We start from the raw sequence: 22079 nt of genomic DNA, 5'->3' as shown, positions 1-22079 counted from the left end.
TACTCTTTGGTTTAATGGCGGTTGTCAGACCAGCTCAAGGTACATTAGCGCCACCTACTGAACTGGAGTGTTACTTTGAACTTGACAAAAATAAATAAAAAAAATATTTTTTAAAAAGCTTCTTTCTAATAAATCTATCCTTCTCATAACCACACCAGTTACCTATAGACCTGCAGCAGTGGCTTTCCAATGAGGTCTTCCAAAGTAAAACGAATCTTCAGCTCCTTGAAAGTTCCTATTATGATAATATACTTTTTCTTTTCTGATCATAGGCCTGACGCTCCAAGTATACATGCTGGAGAGATTTGGGTTGCAGTGCATGCAGAGACCAGTTGGATCCTTGTCTATTAAATACAATGTGTGCTCTACTCTGAAACAGGTATTTATTATTTCTTCCATTCAGATCCTGCCAATTTTTCTGAATATTGGCATATCTCATCAAATACTTAATTGAATATTAGATGTCTTCCTGGGTCATTGATGCTCCAGTGCTCCTGCCATACATTTAGGATCTTACCGTTTATCATCAACTAAAGTCAGTGCTTCCTAAATTCCATTAACATGTAGACTTTGTAACAAGGGGGGAGTCTTACGCTGGATCTTGTTTACACAAATATTCCCAGTGTGTACCGAGCGAAGCCCTGCCCTCGCCTCGGATACTCAGACTACTTGTCTGTTATGCTAATTCTGGCATGTAGACCGCTCATCAGATGCTGCAAATCGGTGCTGAGACGGGTGAGAACCTGGCCTACAGGAGCACTTTCTGCTCTTCAGGACTGTTTTGAGTACACTGACTGGGACGTGTTCAGGGAGGCTGCAACAAATGGCGACCACACCACCTTGGAGGAGTACACATCTGTGACCAGCTACATCAGTAGGTGCATCGATGATGTCAAATGCTGTTCATAGACTTCAGGTCAGCATTCAACACAATCATTCCTCAGCACCTGATTGGAAAATTGAGCCTGCTGGGCCTGAACAGCAGTCCGGATTGGTAACAGCATCTCCAACACCACTACCACACTGAGCACTGGAGCCCCTCAGGGCTGTGTGCTCAGCCCACTGCTCTTCACTCTGCTGACTCATGACTCTGCATAAATGCACAGTTTAATCCACATCATCAAATTTGCCGATGACACGACTGCGGTGGGTCTCACCAGCAAGAACGAAGAGTCAGCATACGGAGAGGAGGTGCAACAGCTAACAGACTGGTGTAGAGTCGACAACCTGTCTTTGAACGTGGACAAAACAAAAGAGCTGATTGTAGAATTCAGGAGAGCACATAAAGATCACTGTCCACTTAACATCGATGGATCCTCTGTGGAGGTTGTCAATAGCACCAAATTCCTTGGTGTCCACCTGGCGGAGAACCTCTCCTGGTCCTTCAACACCAGCTCCATAACTAAAGAGGCCCAACAGCATCTCTACTTCCTGCAGAAGCTGAGAAAAGCTCATCTCCCTCCATCCATTCTCACCACCTTCTACAGAAGGACTATCGAGAGCGTCCTGAGCAGCTGCATCACTGTCTGGTATGGCAACTGCATCGCATCGGATTGCAAACCCTACAACAGATAGTGAGAGCAGCTGAGAAGATCATTGGAGCCTCTCTTCCCTCCATCACAGACACCAATCGCACCCACTGCATCTGCAAAGCCACCAGGAGGACCCCACACACACAATCTTCACCCTGCTGCCTTCTGGCAAGAGGTACCGGAGCATTTGGGCCCTCACTGCCAGACTGTGAAACAGTTTCTTCCCCCAAGCCGTCAGACTCCTGAACACTCGGTGACTGGACTGACACACACACCTTCATACATCAAGTGACTTTTTGCACAGTGTTCAGTCTTTTGCACAACCCACTGTCATTGTTGTACTTTTCTATTGCACTGTCCTGTGTCTTTATCGTTCTGTTCTGTCTGGTGTTGCACTTGCACTTCATGTGTTGATTGTCTGTTATGTCATATGTGGCACCATGGTCGAGGAGGACTGTTGTCTCGCTTCACTGTGTACTGTACCACTGCACATGGTTGAAATAAAGCCACTTGACTTGATCATGAATATAACAACTATAATAATTTGACTTCATCTTTGCTAAATAGTATCTGTAAATCTGACTGTTTCCCCAATACATCTACATCCAGTTCCTTCCACACCTACATGAGCAGGAAATAAACACTTACACCCTTACTGTACAACATTTGCAAATTGGAATATATTTCATATGTAACATCTAGTCTGCATCGTTTACCTGGTGTAATAGGTGCTTATAAATTATCTGATCTAACAACTATATTCTTTTGACTCTTCTATTCAACCCATGGTGAACCTAACATCATGTCCACCAGGTCTACTGTACACTAATAGATTATCTAGCCTATAAGCTACAGAACAGTCAAGATCTCATTCAGGGCCAGTAACTGTTTTTCACTGACTGGCCAGATGCCCACCAAGAACAACCTGATAAACACTGCAAAAGATTGTTGATCTTATGTTTGGTTTTAATTTGATCTATTTAAGGTCTCCAAGTCAGCTTTCCATCAGATACACTACATGGACACTGAACAATATGAACTTTCTCAAATGTTTGCCCATATAGTGTTGAGGAGAGTGGTTGATCTCATTTAGAGAATTGCTTGACTCTTTATTACAGACAATATTAATCCCCACTCATATGATGATTGTTACTTTACATTTATTGCTGTCTAGTGCTCCATGGCATGCATACAAAGAATTCCCTATTCCCTGCTCTTCATTTTATTAAATAACAGTGGACCACATATGCCTGTGGTGTATATGATTTAGAATAGTTACTGCTCTGACCTCTGTTGTTTCTCCAAACAGAAAAACAACCACCCAATTGTACAGTCTACCCCTTTGTTTACCCTACTTAGGCATAAAACAGTAAATCCAACTTGGGGAAGATTTGGGGGGGGGGGGGGGGGGGGGGGGTGAAGTCAGAGACGCTGGGTCCTCAACTTCTGCAACAAGGCACTCAAATGATACACAGCACCGAAAAGACAAAACAGAGGGAGACTCACAAACAAATATACAAGACCCAGGAGACGCCCACCATCCACGGCATCCAAGGGGGCTGAAGATCCGAGGCCACGCGTCCCGATGACAACCATGCGTCTAACCCAGCTGAGGGAAGAGGGAGGGCCCGGAGGGAGACCTCTGCCTTTTATATGGAATCGGGGGCATCGCAAAGGGGAGAACAGTGACGATTCTAACAGTATAACTGTCAGTTTTTTGCTTTTTAACGAAAATTGTTAACTTTCAAGATTTGGTTTGGTCCAGGTTACCCACTCCTGGCTGATACTGAGTGCGAGAGACTGTAGAATGGCTCAGTTAAAAGCCAAGTCTGACTATCCAAAAAAACAAAAACAAAACAAACAAACAAACAAACAAAAAAAACCCACAGGTGGCAATTAGACTCATAGCAAAGTCCACATGAAAGAAACTGCTCGACTTTCCTAGTATTAGTTAGCTTACTTCATTTCTAGCAGAAGACAACATGTTTGAGTTATTTTAGCCAACATGTAATCAGGCAGACCCTTTCTTTCTACACAATACTAATATTGTAATAATAGTGATAATCCATTATCATTATAACCCACATAAAGGCTGTTTTGGACAAGTGTGTATTGCTCTGCATATATTTTGCCTGTGACTGCTGCAGGTGACAGAGCTTTCAGTAAGCTAAACTCATCACTTGACTGGAGGCCTCTACAATGATGCTCCCACCTCCTTTCACGTTCTTGACTTGGTTAGACGTTGTGAAATTGCTTAACTATGGAAATAATTCTGTCATCATACATTTGAGGTCATCTGTTGCATCCCAGGCCTCTTGGTGTTGCTGAGCTATTCAGTGCATTTGTTCTTTATAAGAATATACTAGACCCACATCACCCCTACTTGTGGCCCATATATCGATGTGAAAAATATACTGCAATTTGGCCCTTGAAGTTATTTGGCCCTCTTTGTTGCAGGGCTATGTTAGCTGGTAGCACAGCTGTTTTTAAGTCCTAACATGCCCGAGAGCGTTCATAGTGGTAGGTTTTTGAAATCAAGGAAAAAAGACAGCTTTCAGAATACTTTATTTCATTTGTGAGAATGTTCACCTTCTCTTATTAAACAGGTTAAATCACTACAGCTGCATCTTTAATCAGTATGTACAAAGATATTAACACACAAAATAAGAAACATCCTAAACCTGCTCCTTGCAGAGCCTGCTCTACATTGCCAAATTTATACAGCCTGGATTCCCCCCAATGGTTCTTTGTTCATCACTGAGCTCTCAGCTCAAGATGAACAGACTCCATGTGTTTGTAAAAGTCATTATTACCTGTGTTATGTAGTGTTGTAACAAATGGCCCACATTCTGACACACTGACCCTGGTAATTACACACTTCGGGCTCAAACTGATAAATCTTCATTTGAGTGGAGGGTGGGTAGAAAAAGTCTTTTCTACTGTCACCTTTTTTTGGGACTGGGTACTAGCATACTTCAGTAGTAGATACTCTAATTTACAACTTGTAGTACTTTGTGTATTAAAACATTAAACAACATCAGATTTGAGAAAACAAAAATCAAGTGCACTTTATAAAATACGCATGTAGACTACTCAAACTGTTATATCGTTTCTATAGTTGTGTCAAAATCTGTTTCCCCATTGATTTCCAATCCTACAATCACCTGAAACTAAACAAATTCCCACATAAAGAGCTGCTGTAAATATTAAAGGAGAAAGAGAGTTCAACACAAAAACCAGCATCAAAAAATATGTCCAACCATACCCAGCCCGGCTACGCTACAAGCAACATCTACTGAGCCTGGAGTAGTTTGATCACGTTGATCAAATGCCACACACAACTGCAGGACCATAAACTCTACATAGAAAGATAGATGCAGTCACTGGGCCATGGTGACTGCCTTTAAGTGCAAACCATTGATGCCAATACAAATGCAAACTGTATATAAAAGATGGACGTAGCCACTGGGGCTGCAAAATGAAGCCAATGGCACATGTCTCTTAAACCTATATTTTTTTCTAATGGCCAGCAGGAGTTGACTGCTCTGGGTGCAAAAACACATCCAGTCGTATAAGAGTGTGAGAAAACACTTTCCTGGTGATGCCGTGGGCTCGTTTCAGGTCCAATTGAATAAAAAAAAGTTGAAGTTCATGAATCATTAGCCGATGAGCATATAGTGCTCCTAAGTGCACCAATCAAATCCAGCCCCTTGGTAAAAAAAGAAAGAAAGAAAGAAAGAAAAGAAAAAGAAAGCTCAACTTGAGCTTTACAAAGCCAGAGGTGACGACATCTTTTATATACAGGATATGGCTACAAACCATCCTGTCTACAGACTCCCTTTCAAAAAACATCAACTATTATTTGGTTGTCATGTATCGCTGAGTACAGAATACAGTTTCCAACGCCAGCAATGATGTTTGAACCTTCTTTGTATCAGTTCTTTTTTAGTTTGCTTTGTTAATCAAGCAGTTAGATGTTTCCAGCTAGTAGCTAGGCATCCAGCCTTTTTTGAAATCCACAAACAGCCACTTCCAGCTTCAAAGAGGCAACAACCTTATGACAAACTCAAGGCCTCAGGTTGTCAGTCTACCATCATCCATCTTTTATAAGGTCTATGTGGAACACACGAAACACTGTCCAGTTAAAGAACTGCACACAAAAAACATACCAGGAGTGTGATCTATACAATGTCCAAGGTCTAAAAAGGAATGTTAAAATGTACAAAATATAAAAACTATAAAAACTGTGGTTCACACGACACTGCACTTTAACAGTTTGAAGGCTTGTCTTTTAAACAGAGGGACTTTTCGCTTTCCTATTGACTTTCCAGTGACTTGTACACTAGAGACACATCCACACAAATATGAATAAAATCAAGAAACAAAAATGGGGTGAGGTTTAATGTGAGGTTTAAGTACCTTCAAAAAAACACTTTCTGCTTCCAATCTCTCACATGGGTAAAGAATTAACAAACAAGTGTGTGTGTGTGTTTACAGCAGTCCAGTGGGTGTGTGCGGTGCTGCAGTACTGGTAGATGGACCTGCCTGAAAGGTATACATGAGTGTTTTTGCTGCTGGGGCTGATAACCATATATCAGCTTGTGTTCCTACAGTACGGTATAGTTGGATTGCTAAGGGGGAAAAAAAATTGGGTCATTGTTTTTTTTAACCTTCCAGCAAAGTATTTGTCACACTAGTTAGCAACCAAGTGTGAATCTGCAGCACCTCGGCTGTGCTGCTGCTCTGCTTAAAAAAATCGTATTACAAATCACACAACATTTACATCAATACAGACAAATGTGTAACAGGCCAAGTTAACTAAGCAGTAAATAGGCAGCTTCTACCAATGAAAATAAGAGCAGTTGATGAAAGACGGCAGGCTGAGGTAGAGCGTGGCAGCGACTTTAAAATGTTGCTTTGAGCAGTGACTACAAGTTCTAAAATGTGAAAAACATAACCTTAAAATTCAGGTCTCTCTTTTCAAAATACTCTTCACTCTTAGATCCAAAATATAAGAACCAGTTACTTCACCACTTTGTACTAGAAACATAAAACGTGGCAGTACACGATGCAGTTTAACAGCCACGAGAATATGGACAACCACATGCACGCACACTCACACATCTATATATAAAGCACCAGACACACACCAAGAAATAACCATACAGCAGCAAAGTACACAAGGCATAAGAGGTACCGCTTCATCAAACGGACTCCACAGTGATGGAAGATTCCTACTTTCAGTCTGCAGACCCGGCTGTCCACCAGCTACCTTTTGACTCCAGCACATATACTGTAGAGATAAAACACACACTGCTACCATCTCTTTTTCATGAAATGAGCAGAGCGACAGCAGGTCAGACTGACCTTTTTTTTTTTCTCTCTTAAGCATCCACTGAGCTTTTCACTGTCCTGCACTACAGGAAGCTCACAGTGTCCGCACTGTAAAGCTCTGTCAGCAGTCACCAAAACACAAAGGCTGCTGAGATGTGAGCTCTAATTTAAACAACAAAAAACATCCTCCTCAAGAGTCCATCTTCCCCTCTGTCCGTTAAAGTTAACTGCCAGCGTGCCCGAGCTGTTTCCTGTAACAGTGGCAGGTGTTACGGCAGTACAGCTGACACATTTCGCCTCCATCATAAGTCAGTGACTTTGTTCTCCACAGCAGCAGCAATCTGCTGCAGTCTATAGCCGAGTTGCATCTTCTGGGCTGTGGTGTCCTCCTCCAGCGCCGTGATGATCTGATGGCAAAATAATGAAGAGGAAGAAAGACTGAGAATATAGAAATGACAAACATTAGCTGTTTCTCAGTAAAGACGTGTGTCATATCCACACGTTTTGGGGCAGTAATTCTGCCTGTGCGCACCACCGCAGTGAATTTGAACTCAAACAAACAAGATGTGACTGAAGTTTAGACGTTAGTTTTAATTCAGGGAGTTTAGCAAAGACAATTTGTTTGAGTACATTTTCATAGGCTCTAAAGTAACATTGACAAATTTTCTCATCTATGAGAGAGACTGCAAACACTTCAGGAATGGCCAAATCAACAATTTGGTCCATGGTTAAAAAGGAAGGCTCTGGGCAGCTTAGCACAACCAAAACACCTGGTAGACCCGACTAGATCCCCTAAAAAGCAGGTTCTTCAGATGAAGGCCAAAAAGAATCAGAAGTGGATGTTCTAATTCAATTCAATCTTTTAAATTTTATTTATGCAGTGCCAAATCACAACAACGGTCGTCTCAAGGCGCTTTATATTTTAAGGTAGACCCTACAATAATACATACAAAGAAAAGCCCAACAATGATATGACTCCCTATGAGCAAGCACTTTGGCGACAGCGGGAAGGAAAAACTCCCTTTGAGCCAAAAGCTCAGACTCCTCCCCGTTTCTAACACTTTCCCCACATTGCTTTTGTCCCCTGAATTAGTGCTGTTAACAGCAGTTTGGAGTAAGGCATAGTTGCTGCTGTTAATTAGCCTCAACCTTCTACACTCAGCCACTTTATTGGGTGCACCTTGTTAACACTAGGCCCTCTTCGCCCTGAGAACTGCTTTCATTGTTCCCAGCACAGATCCACCACGGTGCAGGAAACCTTTCTCAGACATTTGGCTGGACTTGTTGTCAGAGCCATCTTGTCTCTCATTCCACTACATCCCAAAGATGCTCTATTGGACTGAGGTCTGCTAACTGTGGTGAGTACACTGAGCTCACGGCCATATTCAAGAAACCAGTTTAAATGATGTGAGCTTTGGAATATGGTGCATTATCTTGCTGGAAACATCAGACATCAGAAGATGGGTCACAAACAGGTGGACATGGTAGATTTTGTCATTTTGCACCACCATTGCAAGCGTGAACACTGAAAAACATTAACCGCCGACCACCAAACGGTGACCCTAACTTGTTGGAAGTTGCAGCAGAAATCAATACACATCACACCAGTGTTTTTTGTCATTGTCCAATTTTGTTGAGCTCGTTTCCTGTTCTTAGCTGACAGGACTGGCACCATGTGTGTTGGTTCTGCTTCAGTATCCAACATGTTCTGTAATAAAGCAATGCTCTGCTGCTGTCTGAGCTGCTGTTTCCTTCCGGTCAGTTCAAAGCTAAGGTGATCAAAGCAGGGTATGATCCCCTTAAGAACTGTCGCTCACTGGGTAATTTCTTCTTTCAAACCATTATCTGTAAACCCCCCCCCCCCCAAAAAAAAAAATATGGTTGTGTGGAAAGATCACAGCAGATCAACAATTTCCAAAATACTCTGGCACCAACCACCAGCAACCGTGCCACATCTAAAGTTACTTGAGTCACCTTTGAAATTCAGCAGCTTGCCCAGGCCCACATGTCTAAACACAGTGTCAGCCATGTGATTGGCTGGTTAGATAGGAACCTTGATGCGTTCACATCCCACAAAAAAGAAGCTGCTGAAACTAAGCAAGGGAAGGATTATTGCTTGGATGAAACGGAGCTCTGGAGTGAATCAGAGGCTCTTTTGTAATGAACATAACTGATTACTTCAGAAAAAGAACCGAATTTTATCAATGAAAAAAGACTTTTCAGAATTTTATGAAAATTATCTTAATTAATTAAATTGTATTAAATGTGTTTTGCATTGTTAGACAGTCTCCACATTGTTGCATCATGGTGTACTGTTCCACCTCTAGTGGCTGGAAAGAGTAGAAACACACCTGGTCGTAGTATTTATTGATGTACTTGTAGAGCTCGTGCAGTGCCACCAGGTAGTTCAGTTCTCCCGAATAGTTCTGAAACACAAGGCATTGAAGTGAACGGCCACACTGTGTGTGTGTGTGTGTGTGTGTGTGTGTGTGTGTGTGTGTGTGTGTGTGTGTGTGTTCTGAGCTGTGGCTGCACTCACCCTGGACAGTTCAGCTAGAGCAGAGTTCATCTCCTGGTCACTGGCTGAGATGGTCTGCCTGATGTCAGCATAGTACCTGCAATAACCATCACTGTAATCAACCTCAAACGTACGACTGATAAAATACGTTTATTTCACAAACACCTGTTCAGTGTTGTCTGAGCAGCTTAAGCAATCCAACCTTTCCACCATCTGTTTGTAGCGGGGGATATCTCTGGCATACAGCAACTTGTTGATGGGCGAATCCTGTTCAAAAAGAAGAAGAACGACATTCAAAGACACAAGAGTAACAGGACGCTGCTGGAAAACTGGCGTTTGCAAACGTACTAACCCGGCCCAGCTTGTGCTCTGCAATCGTGCACGAGTCCATGAAGGTCTGGGCGATCACAGAGAGCACGGCATCCACGTGGTCAGATGCCTGGATGTCGAAGATAAACTGGGGATTCTTCACAATATTGATCCAGAAACGCAGAGGGAGACTGGAGAAACAGTACCGACAGTATTAGACATGACAGAGTCCCACTATCATCTGCCAGCAGCGGTCTCTATCAGACTATCGTCTACCTGTTGGTCTTCCAAATATGGATGGTCTCTGAGTCAGAGATGCCATGTTGTGCTGCCTGCTCATCCAACAGGTCGAAGAAGTACTTGACGGCGAGCGGGACAGGACGGCTCGTGCTCAGGATCACCGTGAAAAGATCGTCCACAAACTTCTGCAGCGTCCCCTGACAAACACAGTAAAGTTCACATTAGAGCATAAGAAAGTGAAAGTGTCAGCACTCTGCTCTTGTCTAGCTAAAAGAATATATGTGTGTGTCTGTTTAACTTTGTAGCGTTGTAGCTTACAAATTAGGAGAACAGCTGTGTGTAGTTTAAAAAACAGATTGATTTTTAGAAAGTGTGGTACTCCTGTACTCCTCATCTCCTTCCTACAGTCTCTACTCAATGGGACTAGACCCAGATGTGTGTGTTGTACCTTCATGGACAGCAGGCGGGTCAGGTAGATCTCAGGGATAGCCTTGGCCCTCTCTCTCTCCCTCAGGCTGCCTCTGCGGTGTTTGGGCAACTCGGGCTCCTCACTGGCTTTTACCAGATGCCACAGCCTCACTCCACCTTCATCTGCATCCTCCAGCATTGGCGTCTCTGCACACACACAGGTTTGATGCTTGCCTGTGACTCGCTCTCTGGTTTTGCTACTTTTGATTTCCTCCATCTGTCACTTCATGTTCCACATAAACACTCACACAATTTGAAGAACTGAGTAGGGAAATGATCGAATCGTTTTTACTGTCAGTGTGACAGTCAAATAAAGTCTAATGAAAGATGAACTGGCTGACAAGTTGATTTATCTTTTATTTGAACAAACTCACTCTCTCCTGCTATGTAGTCGTGGTTGTCATGGTGAATGTGTTTGGTATGACGAGGGACCAGTGCCACCGTTGCGCCATCTGGGACCTATGGAGGAACACAAACAGCCATTGGTGTCGGCCGTGTCCTATCCCAGGCTATGAAACAGTGTAGTTTGCTTTGTAAAGCATTCAGTGATAACTCTGACCTTGTAATGCTGAAGCGTGTTAAGGCGTTTCCAGCTACCCTGAACCACAGATGTCAAGTCCTCGTCTGACAGGATGAGATGACCGGCAACGCCCGACCTCCACTCTGCATGACAGAAGGCAGACGCACATCAGCACAGTGATTGTGGGACATGCTCATCTTAGCAAACTCGAGCGACTTAACGATGTTCACAAATTCATTCAGGTGCTCCCATCATCAGCTCAGGCTGATGTTATCATGCAGGTACTGACAGTGCTGTAAAATTTAAATTTACCACGTTTTTCTCTCATCTTTGAGGAAAGTGTTGACAGACTGAGCAGTCAGTGAGCTTGGTTTGGATTTGTTTTTGTCACGCTGTAGGGGGCGCTACAGGGCAACAAATATGAAAAGAAGGAACGCTAATTCACGAGCGCTGCACTTATACAGCGCCAAATCACAACAGTCGCCTAAAGGCACTTTATATTGTAAGACCCTATAATAATACATACAGAGAAAAACCCAACAATCACATGGTAGTCAAGGTCCCACCGATGTTTTCCACATCTGTCCTGCTCTCATGCCCCTAAACCCCAGTCTCTGAGAGCCTAGTCCACAGAAGCAAGAGATATTTATCCTTGTAACACTTTTCACGTACATAAGTCAAAAAGTGCAAAGTTATTAAAACATGGTTAAGATGATAGTAGGAATCAAACGACAGGCGTTCAATAAATTAAACATGCCTGTCACAACCCTGAGAGGTGTCAGGCACCACAGCCAAAGCTGAGGCCCCTGAAGCCATCACACAAGTTTACTTGTGAGACACATTTGTGAATGACCTCCCGATTCAGTTATTTCCTTTGTTGCGATGAACTCGTCCTTACAGCTCTGCGACTTCAGTTGGCTCGATGAAGCTGCACACCTGACTTCCCACGTCTGCTCCCAGTTTATGACTCCATATTTCTGCTGGTGTTTTAATGCAAATGAAGCCCTCTCTTTATAGCAGTCAGTGAAACGTCCTGCCTTTCCCCATTTTGTTTTATTGCTTTTCTGGTTGATCATACTGAACTTTCTACTTATCCTGTGAAACTAAGCTCTCTCCTCTTCACTCATTTTACGTCGCTCAGCTAATTTGTTTGGTTATATTTTATCGAGCTGCTCCTTTATTTTATAAAAGGTCCTGTTTACTCTTTTAGATTTCCCAACTTATGGGTAAACTAAAAGAGAGATCATAAAGAGACATAAGTACCAGATTCCTCGAGGCTGACACGAGGTGCATCAGTTTTCAGAGTCTGGTGTGTCACGCAGTGTGTGGTTCTCACCCAAGTCCAGCGACTCGGCGTGCGGCCGGTGTGAGAAGGATGTGCCTTTGTACACCTGATCCAGTAGCTTCTCTTTCACCTGGGTAATGGTGTCGCAGTCCAGTACTTTGGAGGGCACAGGCTGGGTCTCATTGACCCCTCCACCCTGCACCAACACATTCAGTGTCTGCAGGGAAAAGAAGAGTGAAAGGAGGGGAAGACAAAGAAAAATACAACCTCCTTGGGAATTTTTCATTAGAGCCAAAATGGTTATTTATTTCAGTCTAGACTCCCCTCACCAGGGTTTTGTACTCTACGTCCTCTCGCAGCAGGCGGTTGTCGTTCAGGGTGTACTTTGCTTTGCCAGTAACAGCATCCACCGGTCCTTTATCTACCTGGTGCTTTATGGCCCTGAACAGCATGTACAGAGGCTCCCCCGCTGAGTCCTACACACACACACACAAATAATTAACACACTGCAATGCACCAATTCTTACACAGTGCTTCTCTACACACTTCATGTGTTAAAGAAATGTTCTGCTAAGTCAAACCTTGAGGAAAACCTGAGCTTCATATTTTCAGATTGGTGGAGCAGGTCTCCTGTGAATCAGGAGGTTGGTGGTTCTAGAAAGCACGTAGGTGCAGAAATAAGTGCTTCTATGTATGAGTGTAAACAGATGAGGCATAAAGGAGTAGAAAAGCGCTATATAAGAATCAGTGCATGTACTAGAAATGTTTCCACTGTACTGGAGTGACTGGAAGGACTTTCATTCCCCTCTGTGTTTTGACATGTCAGTACTGGAAACTGCTATTTAAAAGTTACTGCTGTGTGCAGCAGCGTGGGTAATTTTTCTATTTACATGTTATACGATATGTAGTTGAGTCATTGGTGCAAATGTCAGCTTTATGCACTGAAATCCTTAACGCAGCAACATGCTCTCAGGGCTCTCTGAATAAACACAAGCACAAATATGTACTTTTCTATGAATGGTGTGATCACAAAACAATAAATTAAGCATGTTTTGTTTTTTTGCTGTGGGAAATTAAAGCGTTTGCGCACTGACTTTAATGAACAAAAAGGACACAGGTCACAGCTTTAGTGGCTGCTTTTTGGAGCTTGGTCCTAATTTCAAAGTCATTATATTCCACTTTAAAATGCCCCCAAGTAAAATCTCAAAGTCTTAAAATGTTTTATATCCCAATATTTTTAAAAAAGACTTATCCCTACTACTGTGCATCACTGCTTTTATGTTGACTCACCCTGAGGAAAGCATAGAGGCAGATAGACATCCAGTTGGTCAGCAGCTTCTCCACCACTGTCTCTGTTCTGCAGAGAATCACACACACTTGCAGCAGCATTGCAGCTTCTGAACATGCCAAAGACTGAATCTATGAGCAGCAGCTTACCTTCGTAACATCAGTTTGGGGTTCTTGGCCACATACTGCTCCACCAGATCATTCAAGAGCGTCTTAAGGATGTCTGTGAAATACTCCAGCTTGCCATGAAGCGCCACCGTCAGCAGCGAAGCCACGTAGGCTCGGTCTCTGGGGGAGAAGGTCCGCTGGCTCTCCAGAGTATGGATGAACTGAGAGGAAAAGAGGAGATGAATCCTCGCTCTGCAAAGCTTCATTTTAGCTGTGATTGTGATAGCGACTACCTTGGTGAGGAACAGCTTGCTGTTGAGCAGGTTGGAAAGCTGCACCAGGCCCTGCTCCACCGTCTGCCGCCGACACTCCTGAACATCCAGGTCTCGTCTCAGAGGAGACTCTCGGTGGCCGGGGAAGAAAATGCGCTCGGCATACATACGGTAGTCCAGGAAGGGGATGCCTGAGCCGACCAGGTCACTGGACATATCCATCATCTCCGTCATCAAGTCTGGATCAAAGTGATTAAGAACACAAAGGTCAGAGGCTGCTGCTACAGGCCAGTGCCAGGAGGCACGAGCTTGTAAATAGCAGCTGGCAGAATAAAATCTGGGGGTTCTCTGCTCTCAGCCTATCGCAACTATAGAGGTGAAGAAAACTGATGAAACATGGGGAAAAGGCCCTCCTATCTCCCGTCTTCATCCATATAGCCGCCGCTCTCTTTTTTCCTCATAATGCTGTACCTGTGAACTCTTTCTTGCAGCGGTCCCTCACACTGGTCTCCAGGTTCTCCAGTTGGATCTGGACCTTCTTATAGTCCCTAAGAGCCTGCTTACTCTTCCTCCTAACAGACGGGAAGAAGGTTTTACATACGATTAGTGGAAATCCAGTCAAACTGTGCAAGAAATTGATTCTGTGGACAGGTGTGTTTCAAATTCAGATTAGCAGTATCTGTCATTCATTCAGTTCATTTTATCAGCTATCTGCTGCAGAATTCTGGCTCAGTTGTAGGGGATTAAATAATTATTTAACTCAGTGACATATAAATCAATTTATAACTTCCATGTAACGTATCCGGGTATTCTGGGTTTATTTGATAGGACGGAGGAAAGTGGGGAGAGAGAAAGAGCAGGTCCAGGGTCAGACTCAAACCTGGGCGTGTGAACTGAGCTTTGAGACATGATTGCATGTCCAAGTGGGTGACCTAAACTGGGACCCAGTACTGCTCATTTCTTTATGTGTGAGCAAACATATGAATTCAGCAGGTAGAGAACCACTGTAGCACTCATCTGCACACTAAACACACAAAAACACAGACTCTCAGTCCACCCACTGACCTGTAAATAAGCACAATTATGAGCACAATGAGGACCACTATGGAGGCTCCAACTCCAACTCCAATCTGAGCCTCTAGTGGGAAGGTGGACAGGCTCAGGTTGTCGTACTGAACCTTGCCGAGATAAAAGTTCAGGTTGCCAATCTGGACCTGAAATACATGTTAAATAAAAAAGTGAGGTGCTTTCAAACTTGAGTGGCCCATCAGGCGCTCACACGGTGGTGACACTCTCATTTTCTCACAGTGAATTCGGGGAGATTGTCCGAGCCCTCTCGCTTCTTGCCGTTTGGTCCTGGTGCAGGCTGCTGTGGTGGTGGCTCACAGTACAGATGGTTGCTGGTCAGGGTTTTCACAGCACATACACCTTCTCCAATCAACACCACCACCTCCTCTTTAGTGATGGCTAGGTCCAGGTGTTCCCCCTGAGAACAGGCAATAAGACATAAGAGATATATGTTATGTCTGCTTATTTTGTCAGTAAATAAATAAAACTGAAACATCGCTGCCTCTCCTCTCACCTCCAGCTGGATGAAGCTGCCTGGGTTATAGCGATATGCCTTAAGAGGGTCCTGTTGGTTCAGGGGTTGCAGGGTGGGGTTACGCTCATAGCTGAATGGCTCAGAGTTCAAACTGCTGAAGTCAAAGCGCAGATTGTCTAGCAAGAACTCCACTGTGACCCGTGACCACCAGATGGTGGAGTCCACCATCGGAGAGCGGCACAGGATGAGGGAGGAGGAGTTTACCTCACAGCGCTCAACGAACTGATGAGAAAGGCAGATTTGGGTCATTTGGGTTAAAAGGTGTGAACGATCACTCGAATGAACTGCTCTGTGCTGAGCAGCACACACCGACCTGTTTGACGGAGCAGAATTGGTCTCCGGGACAGACGGGGTCAGGAACCATCCTAACCGACCTTCCCAGGGTTTTCTTCCATTGCTCTCCTTTGCTCCTCTTCCTCCGCCGTTTCCTCTTCTTGTTTTGGCCGACCGACTGGAAGCGGGAGAGAGTCACCACCATTCGGGGCTCCTGCACCACATCCAGGTTGGATCCAGACAGCTTGATCAGTCGACCGCCACTGTAACAATCCAATCAACCAGAGCAGGTTAAAACGTTGTGATGCATGCTCAATCGCCCAAGTAAGGAAATCCCAAAAAGGTGATTCTGTTTATCTGGACGCAGAAAATTGTCATGTTGATCAATGGTCAAGGAACTGACCTCACAGCTCATTGTTCATTCAGTGGTGCTAGTTTCAGTCATTGTGCAAAAGTACTGTTTATAAGGTTGCAGTGTAGTCACAGTTACAACCCGCAGCCAGCTGAGACTGGATGAAAACGCTACGTCCAAGTGAACAGAATCAAGTTTTTAGAGCTTCAGAGGTATGAATACGTTTTGAAGGCTGAATGTGTGAGGGCTTTCAGACTTACTGCAGGAAGCTCCTGGCTGGTTCGGCACGGGTGATGTTGGGGTTGTTGGTGTAGTGGTAGGCGGGGCTGCTGAGGTGACGCTGGATGCTGCCGTAATGCAGGGTGACCTGGTGGTCTCCTGTTTTATTACTGCTCCCCGTCACACACTGAACACTGTCACTCTGCACCTCTGACACACTGAGGGGGGAACAAAGAAATGATGAGATCCTAAGGTGACACGAGGAGGTCAAGGGTCAGTCTGACCTTACAACCTTAAATGAAGAAAAACAGTAGCACCGACTTTGCATTAACCACAAACAGGCCATTATACGTGTGTGTCTTACATGTTACAGGGGACGTCCCCGACAGTGATGGTAAGGTCAGCGGGGCGACCCGTTAGAAGGTTTTGGCCAGTGATGTTCAGGGATGTTCCCCCCGCCTTGGGGCCTCTTTCAGGTGACACTCCTCTCACAACTGGGTTCTAAGAAGAAGGAGAGAGCAGCTGTATTTCACAGTGTAACACAGCTGTTTGCTTCTTGTTGCATATTAAGAAAGTCTGTCGATAGTGAGAAACAAGGACTTTTGGACTGGCTTGTGTCCTTTCCCAGTTTGCCAAATCCAAGAACTTATTCTTACACTTGGATCCTCTCAGCCTTAATAAGACAGAGATCCAAGGAAATATATGGAAAGAAATTCCAGTGTTTATGTTAAACTATTATCTAATATAGGGAGATGTATTTACACAGATTTATTTAAAAATGTGGACTTGTTGAGAAATATTTGTGATTACTGATCGTGTGGTTAAAATCATTCATCTTAAACTGTTTAAGAAAGGTAAAACTTGGCAAAGATTTCTTGTTTCTTAGATGTGCGACTTCTAATATTGTATGAATTATACTGTTAAAGAATGCAGCCCACATTATGTTATTATGGATATGTGGACCAAAGAGAACAAACAGAAATAATAGCAGATGTTCTCTGCTTCAAACACCTCCAGTGTTAGAACCACAATTTCATTATTTTATAAACAATTAATAAATAGAAAGAATATTATACTAAACTTTCACCTCTTAAAGTCACATTTTTCTCCCAGCAATGTAGGTTTTAGTGTCCTTTGATGCAACAAAAATGCCAAGTTTCACAGACAGGTCAACAAAATCTAATTTACTCTACCTGAATTTAATATACCTGGTAGCTGAATTTCTGTCTGGAGAGGCCAAATTCTCCTCCATTCACTCTCACAGACACATGGTTCGTCTTTAATCCGCTGGCTTTGGTCATGCACACGATTCTGGAAGACCAACATTGCTCTTCAGAAAACCAAGCCATGTTTCTGTAGTTTTCTGATCAGTACAAAGAGAGTCTATGAGAAACAACAGTAGTGCATGCATACCTAGAGGAGACCTCATACAGGTTGGAAATCACTGTGCAGGGCACGTCAGCTACTAACACAGACTGGACGATGTCTTCAGCCTTCTGACCCAGGTTGGAGCCGGAGATGGTCACCATGGTGCCTCCTTCCAACAGGCCAGAGAGTGGGTCGACCTGATTGGAGGCAGGAACAAAAAATCCAAACAACCTTTCTAGTTTTTGACCAATGCAAAAGCATTCACAAAAGAAAAAACAGGTCTAACCAAGTGTTTTATTACAATAAATTCAAAGCAAGTGGTGAAGCCACAAATGCAAACACATATTTTTAACCCTGTAAGACCCAACCCATCAAAAATGTACCCATCAGAAAATTCTGATTATTTGGAACTGAGATGTTTACTAACCCTTATAACAAAATCCACAAACGCTGTTGTGAATGATATATTTTTATTACATTTGATACATTGGGAGTTTTTGGCAACTTTTTGTTAACAACAATGTTAATTTTAGACAAAAAAACGTTTTGTCCATAACATTTTGAAATTATGGCAAGTATTGATCACATTGATGAGATAGAGGTCTCAGAAACTCACGTATCAAATATGATACAAAGGGCATTATAGGGTTAAATTCAGTGCAACTTACACTCTCTGAGGGCATTATTATCACTGACGTCTAACACAAAGAAATGCTGATCAAACAAAAGCTTTTTCAGAGCAGGACTAACAGTATGATTTCCCTCAGAACCTTAAAGTACGTGAGCAACAGCTGTGTCACCATCTTTAACAGCTAATAATTCATTTTCCAAAATATAAACGGATGTAAACTCCCCATATCTTGCGTCTTGTTAAAGTTAACATCTGCTACACATATACTGCTTCACTGTTTCTGAAATAACGTGGTCAGTCTGTGTCCAAGTAACCCCTGTGAGCCAAAAGCTCGAAAGAAAGCTTATTTTGAAGGCATAAAATCAGAATTGTGTTTGTACATTTAGCACTCAGATCATTGGGAAGCTTTATTTAAAGAGGATCTGCTGTTTTCCCTCATTTTCTATCAGACATACTGTTCCAGTTTTTACTTTTTTCTACTCTTGCCTCTGTATGACGTTAAAGAGAAGGGATATCCTCAATTTTGTTTTCCCATTTCCGACAGACAGCTCTGGCTTTGAGCAGAGAAGAGCCTTCCACCTGCTGTTCAAACTTGTGCTTCTGAGGGGCAGCCAATCAGTGGCAAGTTGGTGTAAAGCTTAAACAGATGAAGTGATGAGCTGATGAGGCCTAATGTAAGATAAGGATGTATTACATCTTCGAATAATGACTCCACTAGAACACAAATGGTCTCCAGTATTATAATATCTTCCACTGTCTCAAACCAAAACGTATATCAACAACATGTTCCATCTAACTGTGATGGCTGATCATCATTGTTCTTGTAATTTTGGGACAATAAGTAGTAAGTGAGAGTGATAAGAGGAAGAAGTGAAAACTTGACAATAAAGCCTCCAATTATGATTGTAAGCAGTTCAAATATAAATCCCAGTGCACTGTATTATTTCCCACACTCTGAATACTCACAGAGTGTATGACGGGAGCAGGGCACGTCTGCTGCACAGGTTCACTGCAGGAGTTTGAAAACAGGCAGCTGGCCCTGGGACCGCCACACCACGCACAGCCGTATTTTGGGTCTGCTGTGTGGCAACGGCTGCAGTCAGATCGACCCACAGAGCAGTTGTACAGAGTCACTGAAAGCACAGTAGACATAGAGGAGCAGCAGACAGTTAACATGTGCTCATAATGAAAACTAACAGCAATATGTTTAAAGCACAACAAACTTAATATGACCTTACCATAGAGATCACGAGAAGTGTCTACATGGAAGGTGTCCCTCCTCTTCACATACACCAATGCATTATACTCCTGCACTGGGGCAGAGTATGTGTACTGGACACAAGAAAAAGGCCCCATTTTTTAAGGTAACATTAAAACTAATTATTCATTATCAGTTACACTCCAGACAAGCGCTGCTTTACAAACACAGGTAGCAGAAGAAGGGAAATGTTCATCCTGCCTGGGGAGGGTGAACCGGCCTTCATTTAGTTTTACTTTTGCCTTTATTTAATACTGAAGGTAGCAATTTTATGAAGGTACTAATGCTTTATAAACAATATCAGACCTGGTGTAGCTGACATGTGATGTCAAAGCTTGATGGGTTCATGTCATCTGGCTCCACGTAGGCGTCTACCACCACCGTCTGCCCTTCAATAACCAACACACACTCGTAGTCCAGCTCTGCATCCTGAACACACAAACACTGCATGAAAGAGTACACTGGGCAGGCAGCTAACAGGCTCGATGCTGTTGTGTGCTGTACCTGATACAGATGGAGGTTATGTGCCAGTAAAGTGATCTTTCTCTCCACTCTGACAGGGAGCAGTGACGAACCCTGGACCTTCTCAACACACGGACAAGCTGAGGAACCCCAGCTGACATACGAGCCCTCGTCCCCCTGCAGGAGAACAGATCACACGTGTTTATATTCACATACACGCAACATTTACAGTGAGGTGGATCGAACGAACCATTTAATATATTCATTCTTGTTTAGGGTCAGTTTTTACTTTCCCACAAGGGATTGCAATTGATTTCAGTCAGATGCAGGGAGTCATGGGGGGGATGTCGGGATGGGGGCGTGCTCAAGGTGGTGAAGATTTTTGTATAGAGATAATGAAAGAAAGAGTCTGGAAAAAGGAAAGGTGAAGATATTTAGACAAAAGAACAACTGCTGCAACTCAGGAGCAGCCGGGTTTCTTGAAGTCAGTCTGTGCAGTGAAAGGATACAGATTCCAGGTGTGAGACGGAAGAGGAAATGCAGGGAAAGAATGAGAGACTAGGGAATCAGTTGTGAGCTTTGTTCCTATAGTAGGACTCCAGTCAGAAGCTGGAAGCACAGGGAGGGTGCTCACCCTTTCCATGAAGAAGAAGAAGTAGAAGCAGGAGGAGGATTGAGGCGGCTGAACTCACCGGGAGGAAGCCATCAGCTGAATCATACTGGTAGTCCAGCTCTGAGTCAGCATTCAGCAACTGGGGAGGGTAGGACTGGGACATGCGGTCAACCTCCCCATCACCTGAGAGCACGGTGGCAGCTGAAAATGTAGCCGTGTCATTTTCTGCCTGGACAGCACCCTCAGTGTAGTTTTCTGCTTCCTTTCGCCAGAGGGGCACCTCAGAATCAGCAGTTGGGCTTCCTGCCTCAGTGTGCAAGTCTTGCGGTGGTACCAGTGTGGGTGTCTGGGTCGAGTCCAAGTAAAGGGAAGGCTCAGAATCAGCCGGTTCACCCATATGGAAAAGTGTGGGCGGGGGAAACCCAGGCAACACCATGGTGGGAGCCTCTGCCAGGGTCAGCGCTTCTTTGGCTGCCTGCCGTTCGCTAGGGGGTAAGGCCGTCACCACCTCTGGTGGCGAGGAGTCTGGGATCATCAGAGGCACGACAGGGTCCAGGTCCCCACTAAGACCATCAGCCACGGTGACGGGCATCAGCTCTGCCGTGGCCATCGTGACACTCTGTGTAGCTACAGCATCTTCCCAGTCACTGTGTGTGACAGTCTCAGAGGCTTCACTCTCTTCTTCTTCTCTGGTGGTGACCTCCAGGCCTGGAGAGGTGCTGGGTGGTAGAGTGGGAGGCTGAGGGGGCAGGGTCGTGCCCGGGTGGGTTGGCTCATGGCTGGTACTGGTGTATGAAAGAGTAGGCGTTGTTAACTCCTTAGTGGTAGCTATGGTGATGGCGGCTGCGGTTGTTGTTGTTGTCTTCGTCGTGGCAGTAGTTGGTGTGGTAGGAGGAGTTGTGGGGGTAGCTGTTGTGGTAGTGGTGGCTGTGATGACTTTAATAGCTTTGGTTGTAGGAGGAGAGGAGGTAGGTAGTTTAAACTGGGGGAGGAGGAGGAAAAGACGAGGAGAGGGTGAGGCAGAAGGAAAAAATAAAAAGGAAAAATCAAGGAAAAAAGAGACCATGTGATCTGAGGTTAATGTGGCTCATGACACCTGAAAGACAGTGATTTGTGTTAGCAGCACTGGTTTTAACCCATCTTAAAATGCCTCTGGGCAACTGTTTTGAAATGTTATAAAAACAAACAAACAACTAATTTCAGTCGGTTTTACTGCCCACAACCTCTAAAAGGTTGTACCACATTACACAAGAGTCCACTCATGCAAAGTGTAACGACAGCGCAACTATTCTGCAGTTCAAGACTCCACAGGAAACCTTAATCAAAGAGAAGAATGCACATCTTTGGCTTATGGGCGACGAACTGACTGATGAATGCAAATGAAGCTCCAGTTCAAACTGGTGATCAGTCGGTGCTTTTCCTACAAT

At 44.0% G+C, this 22079-nt stretch overlaps 1 protein-coding gene across 1 annotated transcript in view; it reads right to left on the bottom strand.

The window, feature by feature from the left end:
- Positions 1-5063: 5063 nt before the first annotated feature.
- plxnb1b (plexin b1b) overlaps positions 5064-22079 on the bottom strand; it is a 97380-nt gene continuing 80364 nt past the window's right edge. Inside the window, exons 11-38 of the mRNA XM_085352961.1 lie at positions 20732-21634; positions 20082-20216; positions 19884-20006; positions 19558-19651; positions 19286-19452; positions 17734-17885; positions 17529-17631; positions 16685-16821; positions 16362-16538; positions 15790-16012; positions 15456-15698; positions 15180-15359; positions 14939-15087; positions 14345-14445; positions 13895-14112; positions 13644-13822; positions 13497-13563; positions 12536-12682; positions 12258-12423; positions 10961-11064; positions 10776-10860; positions 10382-10548; positions 9970-10130; positions 9737-9884; positions 9587-9651; positions 9406-9481; positions 9218-9292; positions 5064-7273 (exon numbers count right to left, since the gene is read on the bottom strand). Of these exons, the coding sequence (XP_085209087.1) occupies positions 7169-7273; positions 9218-9292; positions 9406-9481; positions 9587-9651; positions 9737-9884; positions 9970-10130; positions 10382-10548; positions 10776-10860; positions 10961-11064; positions 12258-12423; positions 12536-12682; positions 13497-13563; positions 13644-13822; positions 13895-14112; positions 14345-14445; positions 14939-15087; positions 15180-15359; positions 15456-15698; positions 15790-16012; positions 16362-16538; positions 16685-16821; positions 17529-17631; positions 17734-17885; positions 19286-19452; positions 19558-19651; positions 19884-20006; positions 20082-20216; positions 20732-21634 (4650 nt within the window). The 3' untranslated portion in view covers positions 5064-7168. The remainder of the gene's footprint in view (positions 7274-9217; positions 9293-9405; positions 9482-9586; positions 9652-9736; positions 9885-9969; positions 10131-10381; positions 10549-10775; positions 10861-10960; positions 11065-12257; positions 12424-12535; positions 12683-13496; positions 13564-13643; positions 13823-13894; positions 14113-14344; positions 14446-14938; positions 15088-15179; positions 15360-15455; positions 15699-15789; positions 16013-16361; positions 16539-16684; positions 16822-17528; positions 17632-17733; positions 17886-19285; positions 19453-19557; positions 19652-19883; positions 20007-20081; positions 20217-20731; positions 21635-22079) is intronic.

This window comes from Diplotaxodon limnothrissa, linkage group LG5 (genome assembly GCF_057381915.1).
Source record: "Diplotaxodon limnothrissa isolate DT_005_m linkage group LG5, D_limnothrissa_male_GT1.1, whole genome shotgun sequence".
NCBI lineage: Eukaryota > Metazoa > Chordata > Actinopteri > Cichliformes > Cichlidae > Diplotaxodon > Diplotaxodon limnothrissa.
This window is presented reverse-complemented; position numbering and strand designations above follow the sequence as displayed.